The sequence below is a fragment of the Ornithorhynchus anatinus genome, chromosome 11 (genome assembly GCF_004115215.2).
Source record: "Ornithorhynchus anatinus isolate Pmale09 chromosome 11, mOrnAna1.pri.v4, whole genome shotgun sequence".
Taxonomy (NCBI): Eukaryota; Metazoa; Chordata; class Mammalia; order Monotremata; family Ornithorhynchidae; genus Ornithorhynchus; species Ornithorhynchus anatinus.
This window is the reverse complement of record NC_041738.1, coordinates 50375102-50388296: the sequence shown is the minus strand read 5'-3', so window position 1 is coordinate 50388296 and position 13195 is coordinate 50375102. Positions and strand designations below refer to the sequence as shown.

General features: G+C 43.8%; 1 protein-coding gene across 3 annotated transcripts in view; it reads left to right on the top strand.

Moving 5' to 3' along the window:
• Positions 1–13195, top strand: part of GAN (gigaxonin) — a 113763-nt gene that overhangs the window by 32526 nt on the left and 68042 nt on the right. For all 3 annotated transcript variants that reach the window (XR_003762814.2, XR_005660509.1, XM_029074851.2), the window contains exons 2-6: positions 2641–2755; positions 4938–5288; positions 8769–8986; positions 9572–9693; positions 12955–13067. Coding sequence is in view for 1 of the 3 variants with exons in the window: in XM_029074851.2 (XP_028930684.1) it covers positions 2641–2755; positions 4938–5288; positions 8769–8986; positions 9572–9693; positions 12955–13067 (919 nt within the window). In the remaining 2 variants the exon portion in view is untranslated. The remainder of the gene's footprint in view (positions 1–2640; positions 2756–4937; positions 5289–8768; positions 8987–9571; positions 9694–12954; positions 13068–13195) is intronic.

Here is a 13195-nt window from a genome sequence, read left to right as displayed (position 1 = left end):
TTCCCCAGATCTAAATAATTTCTGTATTTGAACAGGTGGTTATTCAGGAGGTGGGAGAAATGTCCTCCATCCTCTCTTTCCTCTTCAGTTTGGGTTTTTTTGGACACAAAATTGACCTTTTCTAGGATGTAGAGTTTTTTGGTGTTTTTTTTTTTGGCCTAGGATGAGCTTAGTTGATATCATTAATAATACATTTTCCGTAAACATTGTACTCTTTTTACCACTTCATTTCCTTTGTGGAGGGGCAGAATGTAGGGAATTTTATTTTTGATTTATATAAAGTCCATTTACGTGACCTTTTTGTTAGAGCTTTGAAACTTTCCCCTCAGGTGATGTTGCAGATATTGGGACTAGAAAGTAAACCAAGGGAGGGTTATTTCTATTATTATTATTTAAGAAGCTCTTTCTGGGCTAAAATTTGAGAACAGAAGTGAATTCTGGACTGTCCATAAGGAGTGGAAGAAAGTGCAAGGAGACAGCCAGCCTTGGGGAGGTTCAAGGAAGCTGGCTAGGGCTCTACCTAAAAGATGGGATCCTCATGATTGGTCCTCTCACTTTCTAATAATGATAATTGAGGCATTAATTAGGTGCTTTCTCCCTGCCAGGCACTGTACTAATCTCTGGGGTAGATCCTCCACAAAGATTTCCCCCATGGGTCTCCCAGCCTGAGGAAGAATAAAAATAGGTATTGAATCCCCATTTTACTGATGAGGTAACTGAGCCATAGAAAAGTTAAGTGACTTGCCTAAGGTCGCATAGCAGGCAAGAGATAGAGCTGGATTTAGAGGCCAGGTTCCCTGATTCCCCGGGTAGACTCTTTCCACTAGGCCATATTTTCTCTTCCTTGAGCCATTTCTTTATGATCCCGGTTGCTGTTAAGACTAGGACATCCCTTTCTCAGTGAATCTGCTGCCCTTCCTACTACCCCACATCATTTGACAGGTCCTTGGTTAGCATTTCTAGTAACTCATTTATTTTTGCCTTTTTGCCTTTTCTCACTTTGCTCCTCTCCCCTCCTTCCCACCTCCTCCCCCTCCCTTTAGAAGTGACTATTCCTTTTTTCTCTTCCTCTTTTTAAAAAAATTCTTTTGAAAACAATTAACACTTTCCATATGAATTAACTTCCTTTCTTAGACTTTTCTTTTTCAGTTCCTTGAGAGCAGGTGCTATGCCTTGTATCGCTTTCCCTTGCTTAACATTTTAATTTTACCTTCTCTTCTTGCTTTTCATCTCGTGTTCCTTTCACTGATGGAGAATTGTATTGTTACCTTTGAACTGCTTTCCTTTTTTGAGTTCATTTTAGTATGTGAACTTTAAATTTAATAGCGTATTACATTAGTGGAGATCTCTCTACTTTCAAAAAGTTACAACTCCAATTATTTATTTTTAAACCAAGCGAACACTCTAAAAAGGAGCTTAGTGAGGCATGGTGGTGTACACATTTTATATCTTTTAGGAAATATTGCCATGAGAAACACTTAGCATTCTTCAAAAAAAAAAAAAAGCATATTAGAAGATGAGAGGGAAACCTTCTTTGTGGAGGCTGTTTCCTTGAATGGGAGAATACTAGGCCAATCCTCATGAGCTGTGTTGGGGCATATGGCTTGTGGAAAGTCTGTATCTTACATGGTGCTGTTCTAAAAGTCTTCAAGCCAAGCCTGAGCCACTTCTCTGGGAGAAAATAAAGAAATTTTTGCTACACCCGCTCCTTAGTCTATAGGCTCCATGAAGGCAGGAATCATCCTTTTAACTCTACCGTACTCTCTGACACACTTAGTACAGGGCTCCGCAAACACAACATGCTCAAAAATGGTAATTGTGGTATTTAAGTACTAAGCATTAGAGTAGTTCCAAGATAAATCAGGTGAGACACAGTTCCTTCCCCACATGGGGCTCACATTCTGAGAAAGAACAGGAGGTACTGAATCTCCATTTTTCAGAAATGGAAACTGAGGGCCAGTGAAGTCATGTGTCCAAGGTTACACAGTAGGCAAGAGGCCAAGTGGAGATTAGAACCTAGGACCTCTGACTCCCAGGTCCATGCTGTTTCCCTTTAGGTCACACTGCTTCCCCCCCCCCCCCCATTATGTATCGATTCTCCCCCACCTCCCCATTCAGGTGTTCTTTTTGGGACATCCCGGGAGGAATTTGAGCCAGTTAAGCCCTGTCTGGATAGAGCATGGGCGTGGGAGTCAGAAGGTCATGGGTTCTAATCCCAGCTCTGCCACTTATCAGCTGTGTGACTTTGGGCAAGTCACTCAACTTCTCTGTGCCTAGTACAGTGCCCCGCACATTGTAAGCTCCCAATAAATTCTATTGAATTGAATGAATGTGCCTCAGTCCCCTTATCTGTAAAATAAGGATTAAGACTGCTGTATCCACTAGGCATATGAACTAAATTGTGTATGTAAAATGCTTTTGTCACCGTGTCAGTGTTATGTTCTTAAAGAAAAAATTTCACCCCTTAAAGTTTGGCCTTGGGGAGGACATCAGGGATGAGCCAGTACCATAAAAATCATTAGTGTGGGTGAGTCAAGCTCTTGAAATATGAACTGAATTTCTTTCAACACAATACTTGTTTGAAAAGTTGAGGACATTTTCAAATATGTAACCACTTTTTGTGTGTGTCTCCTTTCTTAGGACAAAGTTAAACTACAATCCTCCAAAAGAAGATGGGTCAACTTACAAGATTGAACTTGAAGGGATTTCTGTGATGGTTATGAGAGAGATCCTCGATTACATCTTCAGTGGACAGGTAGGATAGGAGTCGAAGGGGAGAAAAGTTCGAAATCGATCACTCTTTCCTTTGAGACCTTTCAGGTTTAACCGATGCCCGCCTTATTGTGGCTTCAGGAGCTTCACACGGTGGATCCCTTCAAGGAGGGCTCTTGGCTTACTGTCCTGAGACTTCATCCGGTTTTTGGGTTGGAATCTTAAGAGCCTCACCTCCTACTCCTGCTATAATAGTAACTTCCTGGGGAAAGGGGGAGATGGGCTACAGGGACTTTTGTCTTATGTCCTGCAGTCCCCAAAATAAATATACCTGGGTCCCAGGAAGCTCCCCCTCTAGACTGTAAGCTCGTTGTGGGCAGGGAATGTAATAATAATAATAATGTTGGTATTTGTTAAGCGCTTACTATGTGTCGAGCACTGTTCTAAGCGCTGGGGTAGACACAGGGGACTCAGGTTGTCCCACGTGGGGCTCACAGTCTTCATCCCCATTTTACCGATGAGGGAACTGAGGCACCGAGAAGTTAAGTGACTTGCCCAAAGTCACACAGCTGGCAAGTGGCAGAGCTGGGGTTCGAACCCATGACCTCTGACTCCAAAGCCCGGGCTCTTTCCAGTGAGCCACGCTGCTTTGTATGTTATATCGTTACATTGTACTCTCCCAAGCGCTTAGTACAGTTCTCCGCCCACAGTAAGCACTCATTAAATACAATTGACTCTCAGGAAGCCTGCTATGTTTCCTGCATGCTGGCATAGCCCAGGGTCCCTTGGCATAGAGAGAATTGGTGGTGGGAGCGAGGTGTCGGGGCTGGATGCCACCCGGTTAAAGTTGGGAATGAAATCCTCCGAAGTGTGGTTTGGCAAGCAAGTGTTTTGCAAAATGCTTCTGTCACCCCATTTCTCCCCCCTGAGCTGGTTGGGGATCTCAGTTGTGCCCCTGATGACTTGGAGCTGAGGTCACAGTTACTGGAACCCCTAACCCCCTTCTTCTCCACTACTTTCCATCTCTATGGAGATGAAAACCCTCTGTCCATCCTTCTGCTTGGTTCCTCGTCTCTAATGAAACACTTAGAGAGCTTTAATTGTCTCTCTGGGCATGGTGCTTATCCCATTTTTCAACTACACCCCGTGTGGTTGGCTTGAAATGATTTTTGTCTGGTAAGAAAGCCAATTCCAGCCCAGCCTCAAAGTTGCTTCCATGGAGAATGCCTGTATCTTCTCCCTCCAACCCTCAAATTGAAACTTGGTGTTGCCGATTTAGACAGCTTGGCCGTTTCGCCAATAAAATGTTAAGCGAAGCTTTAACTTTGTTATTTCTGGCCATTCTCTGATGAAGTTAACTGTTTAAATTTAACCTACACAAAGTAATGGGAAAGGTATAAATAGCAAAAGTCAACATTAGCTCTGGGAAGTTTGTGCCTTAAGACTTCAGCTCCTAGCTTTTCAAATGAATGCTGTAATATCTCGGATATAACCTTTACGAGAACTCAGTGGTGTCCAGTGCCATCAGCGTTTTTTTTTAAATGTACACTGAAATACACTGGATCCAGGTTTTGCATTATAAATAAGCACTCTCCATATGCTAAGCACCTGAGGCAGGTACAAAATATTCCGATTGGACACAGTTCCCTGTCCCACATGGGGCTCATGGTCTATGAGGGAGGAATATCAGACATTTTGCCCCATTTTATAGATGAGGCAGTGGAGGCCCAGGGAAGTTAAATGACTTTCCCAAGATTATTCAGCAGACAAGTGAGAAGCAGCATGGCCTAGTGGAAAGAGCACAGGCCTCGGAGTCAGAGAACCTGGCTCTGCCAGTTGCTTGCTGTGTGACCTTGGGCAGTTCATTTAACTTCTCTGGGCCTCAGTTCTCTTGTCCTCCCTCCTTCTTAGGTTGGGAGCCTTTTGCAGGACAGGAACAGTGTCCAACCTAATTAACTTGTATCTACCCCAGCACTGAATAGTGTTTTACACATAGTAAACGCTTAACAAGTACCATGGAAAAAAAAGAAAAGTGGCCAAAGCCCTTCCTAGAACCTAAGTGTCCTGCATCTCAGTTTTATACTACTTCTTAAGGGACTCAGGTTCCCAATACTTTTTTGGCTTGGAACAGTGGGAGACAGGTTGATCTTTACATTTTCTATATTATTTTTAAACCCGAGTGGCTAACTTTTGAAATTCAAGATGTGTGTGCCAATCTCTTACAGATCAGGCTAAGTGAAGACACGATCCAAGATGTGGTGCAGGCGGCGGATCTGCTGCTATTAACAGATCTTAAAGCCCTATGCTGTGAGTTTTTAGAAGGTTGTATTGCTGCTGAGAACTGTATTGGTATTAGAGACTTTGCACTACATTACTGCTTGCACCACGTCCACTATCTGGCCACGGAATATCTGGAAACTCACTTCCGAGACGTCAGCAGCACGGAGGAATTTCTGGAACTGAGCCCTCAAAAGCTGAAGGAAGTTATTTCCCTAGAAAAGCTGAATGTCGGCAATGAAAAATACGTCTTCGAAGCAGTCATTCGATGGATATCCCATGATTCAGAAATAAGAAAGGTATGCTACAGGGATGGGAGGGGGATGCCACATTGCCTGACTTTTCCCTGGTTTTTGACTTTTTAGTTCTACCCTTCAAAATTTGATTTGGCTAGAAAACCGAATGAAGTCTTAAATGGGCATCTCTAGTTGTGTTGCTCTGAAAGATAGTTTCATCATTTCAGTGAGACTTACAAATCATTCTCTTACACTATTTATTACATAACAAGGAATCCCATCGTATCAAAGCAGTCAAGTAGTTCAGTCATTTGCATTGATGAGGAAGAAGTCCATATGGTTGATGGGACAGGTCGGAGGCCACTTTGGAGGAGCTGGTGGAATTGGGATGAATTGTGTTCCTGGACAAGTGAGAAGCCGCATGGCCAAGTGGATAGAGCACAGGCATGGGAATCAGAAGGACCTGGGTTCTAATCCCAGCTCTGCCTCCTGTCTGCTGGGTGACTTTGGGCAAGTTACTTCGCTTCTCTGTGCCTCAGTTGCCTCATCTGTAAAATGGGGATTAGGACTGTGAGCCTTGTGTGAGACATGGATTGTGTCCAACCTGATTAGCTTTTATCTACCCCAGCGCTTAGTACAGCGCCCAGCACTTAGGAAGTGCTTAACAAATGCTGTTTAAAAAAATAAAATAAAGTGGTTCTGCTGCCTGGCTGAGTTGGGTTCCCTGAGGGCTGCGTGTCTTGGATTCTGGGGACAGAACTGCCGCTTTGCAGTTCCTTCAGCCCCCAAGTGCAGGGAGGTCTCCTGTCCGGCTGGGCCAGGGAAGCTGGTTTGGCCACAGGGCCCCTGTGAACGGCTGCAGCCCACAGCGAGGAAGGTGACAGCGATATTCAGACTAAACTTCCCCCATTAGTCGAATCTTATTCCACAGGACTGACCAACAGAGCATTAGAAAGGTTAATTCTCTTTTGACAGTAGTGGTCTAAAGAGTGGTGAGAAGCAGCGTTGCCTAGTGGATAGACCACGGGCCTGGGAGCCAGAAGAACCTGGGTTCTAGTGCCGGCTCTGCCACTTGTCTGCTGTGTGCTCTTAACTTCTCCGTAACTCAGTTACCTCATCTGTAAAATGGGGATTAAGACTGTGAAATCTATATGGGACGATTGGGTCCAACCTGATTACCTTGTATTTACCCACTTCTTAGAACAGTGTCTACCATTCATTTATTCAGTCCTATTTATTGAGCGCTTACTATGTGCAGAGCACTGTACTAAGCGCTTGGAATGTACAGTTTGGCAACAGATAGACAATCCCTGCCCAACAACGGGCTCACAGTCTAAATGCACATAGTAAGCACTTAACAAATACCATTAAAAAAGAGTAGTTGCTCCTCTGCCTTTTTGTTCCGTGGACAGGTAATGCTTAATAAATGCTTTTTGATGACATGATGACTTGGTTCTAGATGATTGTGCTGTGGTTTTTTTTTTTAATGATATTTTGTTAAGTGCTTACTATGTGCCAGAAACTAATAATAATGATGATATTTAAGTGCTTACTATGTGCCAGGCACTGTCCTAAGTCCTGGGGTGGATACAAGCAAATGGGGTTGGACACAGTCCCTATCCTACATGGGGCTCGCGGTCTCAATCCCCATTTCACAGATGAGGTAACCGAGGCCCAAAGTTACACAGCGGACAAGTGGCGGAGCCAGGTTTAGAATCTGTGACCTTCTGTCTCCTAGGCCCTTGCTCTATCCGCTACACCGTGCTGCTTCTCTACTAAGCACCAGGGTAGAAACAAAGTGATCAGGTCGGAAAAGTCCATGTCCCACATGGAGCTGGCAGCATTGACTCACCGTGAGCATCATGCAGTGCTCCAAGTCGCTCAGCTGTTGTGAGGCATCGGCAAGCAGTTCCAAGGACAATTTTGATGGCTTATGAACCGATCTCACTTGTAAACTCCTTGTGGACAGGGATCCCGTCTACCAACTCTCCCGAGTGCCTTAGTACAGTGCCCTGCACACGGTAAGGATTCGATAAATATCACTGATGGATTGAGGTTACCCTTGGGAGTCGACACTGGTCCTAAAAGATCTCCAGGTCTGAACCCCTTGCAATTGTAAGAACCCATCCCGACCCAAACTTTAGAAGCCAAAGGGGCAGATTTCCTGATGCCTTTGTGGCCTTGGGGAACTTTGATTCTGCACCAGTTGGATAAACCAACTTGAAAATACTTAGAAGTTTGTTTATCCACTTATGGTGTTTGAGCACATACCATGGACAAGGCATTTAAGAGCCCTCAAAAGGAAATTTCTGCCTTCAAGGAGCTTTCAGTCTAATGTAAACATTGAAGGTGATGTAGGTAAGCATGGTAGACTATAAGTTTGTTGTGGGCAGGGAGCGTGACTACCAACTCTTTTTTATTGTACTCTTCCAAGTGTTTTGTACAGTGAATAAGCGCTCAAATACCATTGACTGATTGGAGAATGGTAAATAAAACACTTTTTCCTCCCTTGACAAGCTTATGTATTGTTTCCCATCTCTAAAATGTGAGATTCCCTACTCACCTCAAACTCATTATTGTAAAATATGTTTTCCAACTATCATTTATTATGTAGCTAACTGCTCTAATCAATCATGACTGACTTTTTTTTTCAGGGAGTTGGGTGTCCCTGCCTTGGGACTGTATTTTCTAAGTCCTATTTGGCCCATCACTCTGGCTCAAAAAACAGGGCAACATAACTAGGCCACCCAAAGCAGGTCAGAGGATTGCCCATTTTAGTGAATTGGGGAAAATTTGTAGGAAAGAGCTCGTTGGCTAGATTATTCTCTACTGCAACTACTGAGAGGGTATTTCTGGCACACTTTAAAAAAAAATGAGTGTGGACAGTAATCTTTCTCTCTCTTTGTGTGTCTCTCCCCTTCCTTCCTCCCCTATGAAAAGAGTAGGTCCTTTTGCAATTTGCAAGATAGGTGGCTAGGCTGTGAATATTCACTGGTTATTTTATATTCCTTTATGTTATTTAGTAGCATTTAATAATAATGATGGCATTTGTTAAGCGCTTACTATATGCGAAGCACTGCTCTAAGCGCCTGGGGGATACAGGGTGATCAGGTTGTCCCACGTGGGGCTCACAGTCTTAATCCCCATTTCACAGATGAGGTAACTGAGGCACAGAGAAATTAAGTGACTTGCCCAAAGTCACACAGCTGAGTGGTGTCACTCACTGTCAGCCACTTTAAACTCCATTTTATTTCTCTGCAAAATATGGCTAGAACTGCCTGCTTTCTTATCTCATGGGGAAGTTGTGTGGATAAACTGCATCCTGTCTTTTAATGGCCTTCAGATGCTCAGCAGTATGTATATTTTAAATATTAGCTGTTGATTTTAAATACAAATCAGTGAAAGTAGTGTGGAAGAAAGGGAAATACGTCCATACAGTAGTTTGCAGTTCATTTCCCCCTTAACCTTTTCTTTCTTAAGAACCAGTGACTGCGAATAGTATTTTTGAAACCAAATGACACCCTCTTTTTCCTCCTTTTTCAGGTCCACATGAAGGATGTCATGTCAGCGTTATGGGTTTCAGGGTTAGACTCCAGTTATTTACGAGAGCAGATGTTGAGTGAACCGTTAGTGCGGGAAATCGTCAAAGAATGTAGCAATATTCCACTCAGCCAGCCACAGCAAGGAGAGGCGATGTTAGCATCTTTCAAGCCCAGGGGTTACTCTGAATGTATAGTGACTGTTGGCGGTGAAGAAAGAGTGTAAGTATCAGAGGCAATTATTTGAAATATGGCAGTAAATAACTTTAAGCGAGTGCAAGTCTGAATGCTTAGCGTTCTGGGGTTTCTTTTTGTGTGTGTTATTTTGAGCATTCAAAATCCAAGGCTCCTTATCGATTCTTATTCAGTAGTATTTATTGAACGCTTACTATGTGCAGACACTGTACTAAGTGCTTGGAATGTACAAATCGGTAACAGATAGAGACAGTCCCTGCCCTTTGACGGGCTTACAGTCTAATCGGGGGAGACAGATAAGAACAATAGCAATAAATAGAATCAAGAATAAATAGATTATGTGTATGGATGTCTCTCTTCTTCCCCTCTCCCCCAGACTGTAAGCTCATTATGGGCAGAAAATATCACTGTTAATTGTATTGTACTTTCCCAAATGCTCAGTACAGTGCTCTGCGCACAGTGAGCACTCAATAAATACAATTGAATGAATTGGTTTAAACACTCTATACAGAATGAAACAACGTTAGACAAATGTGCCTCATTCTGATGATGTGAGCGGGAGGAAAAAGCCAGAAGCTAATCCATAAAATTCTGTATCTATTTTGTCTCTAGTTCCCGGAAACCTACTGCAGTGATGCGATGTATGTGCCCTCTTTATGATCCTAATAGGCAACTATGGATTGAATTGTCCCCCTTAAGTATTCCAAGGATCAACCATGGGGTCCTCTCAGCAGGTATGATGTTTGAGGGAATCTTATCTCAGTCTACGATGCAGTGATGCCTAAATGCATATAGTTCCCAAAACGATTCCATAAATATTACAAAACCATCCACTCTGTTCATCTGATGTTATTGGGACTGCTGCGGCTGTGGGTCCTAAGGTTACATTAACTCTGTCAGGCCTCTTGGTGCAGTGGGATCGTGGTGAAATTGTACACCCTGATGTTTTGAAAGTTTGTGTCTCACTTCCTAGAGGAAGTGATTTAACCGAAAGGAAGACTTGGCTACCAGGGTGAGACTTGGACTTAGGGAAGGATCCTAACATTTTTTTTTTTTTCCAATTCTGTTCTTTTCCCCCATGTTGTTTTGCTTGGCCCAGTAAAACTTACCGTAGAATTAGACTGTATAAGAGAAAACATGAGGGGAAACGATGGATCATCCTTGGTCCTGAGACTTTAGAACCAGGAATCTGCAGGGAGAAATTGATTATAATGTTAGTGTTCTGCACAGCACCACTTGTGTGTACGCTCGCTTGCTCGCTCTCTTTCACTTTTTCTCTCTCTCTTTCCTATCAGTCATGTTCCCACAGGGGCAGTGAGTGAGTAGGCAGGCAGGGGTGCAGCCCATTACAAAGAATACACATCCAGTACCCGTTTACGGCCTAGGTGACCGCACTAGAGTGCCGACGGTGTGCCGGAGCATCATGACCCAGACGGCAGTTGCCTCGGAAGCCTCTGCAGTCTCTGCCTGTGTTGGCCAGGGTCTCTCTTTTTTTTGTTTGTTTTCTGTTTCGAGTCTTTCGGGGCCTCTCCACCTTGTGAAATGCTCCTCGTGGTTCTTTGGCCAGAAACCTTCAGCACTAATGGCATATTCCCAACAGGCAGAACTGGGGCTACAACCCAGATCTCTTCATTCCCAGTATAGTTCTCTTTCCACTGGACCAACAGCCAGACTGAAGAAAACTGTCATTTGCATATAATAGTAACAATAATTATAATAATGATGGTATTTAAGTGCTTACTATGTGCCAAGCCCTGGAGGAGATACAAGGTAATCAGGTTGTCCCATGTGGGACTCACAGTCTTAATCCCCATTTTATAGATGAGGGAACTGAGACATAGAGAAGTTAAGTGCCCAAAGTCACACAGCTGATAAGTGGCGGAGCTGGGATTAGAACCCATGACCGCTCACCCCAAGCCCGGGCTCTTTCACCTAAGCCCAGAAGATCCAACTGGTGTCTCTCTGAGCCACGTCTCCAGTTTGCCTTGTGCCCAAATGAGGAGCTACACCTCTGACCAAACCAGAGCCATGACGAACTGAGAAAAAAGCAATCCTGGTTCTGGGTAGACTCAGTCCACAGATGGTTGTGGTATAATGATAATAATGTTGGTATTTGTTAAGCGCTTACTATGTGCAGAGCACTGTTCTAAGCACCGGGGTAAATACAGGGTAATCAGGTTGTCCCACGTGAGGCTCACAGTTAATTGCCATTTTACACATGAGGGAACTGAGGCACAGAGAAGCTAAGTGACTTGCCCACAGTCACGCAGCTGACAAGTGGCAGAGCCGGGATTCGAACCACGCTGCTTCTCTATAACAGTGTCCACCTTCCTAGTTGGTGCAGTTGGTGATGGATAATGGCTTTTCAATCGATCAGTGGAATTTGAGCATATACTGTGCACAGAGCACTGTACTGAGCACCTGGGAGAGTACAGTAGCATAGGTAGACATGAACCCTGCCCACAAAGAGCTTTTAGTGTAAAGGGGGATACAAATTAAGGTAAATGGCAGAGTATAAGACTATGTACATAAGTGCTGTGGGGCTGAGGGTTGGGGAGATTCAGAGCTCTTAAGGGATACAGATATATGGGCATAGGTGACACAAGAGAAGGTGAATAGAGTGGGGAAATAAGGGGTTAGTCAGGGAAGGCCTCTTGGAAGAGGTGGGGTTTTAGGCTTTGAAGATGCAGGAGAGTTGTGGTCTGTCAGATACCAAGTGGGAGTGAGTTCCAGACCAGAGAAAGGTTAGGATCAAGGGGTTGGTGATGATACACAGGAAAATGAGATACAGGGAGTAGGTTGGTATTAGAGGAGTGATCAGTGGGCTGGGTTGTAGAAGGAGATCAGTGAAATAAAGTAGGATGAGAAAAACAGATTGAGTGCATTAAAGCCAATGATAAGGAGTTTTAATGCAGAGGTGGATGTAAACCCACTGGAGATTTTTGAGGAGTGGGGAGATGTGGTCTGAATTTTTTTTTTTTTAAATAATCCAGGCAGCAGAGTGAAATAGGGACTGAAGAGGGGAGAGACAGGAGGCAGGGAATTCAGCAAAGAGGCTGATGCAGTAGTCAAGGCAGGATATAAGTCCTTGGATCATCATGGTAGCTGTTGGAATGATGAGGAAAGGGCAAATTCTAGAGATGTTTTGAGGGTGGAACCAACAGGATTTGGTGACAGACGAATATGAGGTTGGAATGAGAGAAATGAGTCAAGGGTAATGCCAAAGCTGTGGTCTTGTGAGACAGGGAGGATGGTAGTGGGAGGAAGGACAGGGTATGGGTGGGACGATGAGAAGTTTTGTTTTGGACATGTAAAGTTTGGTGTTGGCAGTACATCCAAGTAGAGATGTCCTAAAAAAAAATGTGAGACGGGAGAAAGAGAGAGGTCAGGGCTGGAGAAGTAGCTTAGGAAATCTTGAGCACAGAGAAGGAACTTGAAGCCTTGGGAGTGGATCAGTTCTCCAAGAAAGTAGGAGTTGATGGAGAACAGAAGGGGAACCAGAGCTGAACTTCAAGAGACAACCCCCCCCGCTGCAAACATGTACAAACACAGAGGGTGGGAGGCAGAAGAAGAGCCAGCAAACGAAACTGAGGCGTTGCCAGAGAGGGGAAAAATCGAGATGACTGGTTGTGGCATTAAAATGTAGAATAAATGGATAACAAGCAGCCTGGTTTCAGTCCAGGTTTAAGAACGCCTTATACTGAAGAAGAGCAAGAGAAAGGCAGAAATAACTTCCTAGTAAACCACTAAGAAAGCTGAGGTTCCAGTTTCCAAACTCGCCAGAGGTATTCCTGTCCTGGATAGGCCCTTTCTTTATGAGAAGGACTTCTCGAATAGTAAGAAGTAGTCATTTTCCTCTTGACAACCTGAAATGAACTTGCCCCTTTGATGACTGTTGAGCTTTTGGAATACAGGAACACATAAAGTCCTGCTTTAACCTAGGTTTAGAGCTTTCGTAAATACCTGTTTTCTGAGACACATTTTTGGCTTTCCAGAAGGATTTTTGTTTGTGTTTGGGGGCCAAGATGAAAATAAGGAGACTCTGAGCTCTGGAGAAAAATATGATCCAGATTCTAATACATGGAGTCCATTGCCACCAATGAATGAGGTAAGATAATTTACTGATTGGTATTTGTAGTCTTTCTTTCTCTCTCTCTGTACCCTTTGGTTGAAACTTGATTTTATTGAGCCAAACCAGAGCCTACCCAGTTTGGGCTCAGGAGCTGGGTTTTGGTC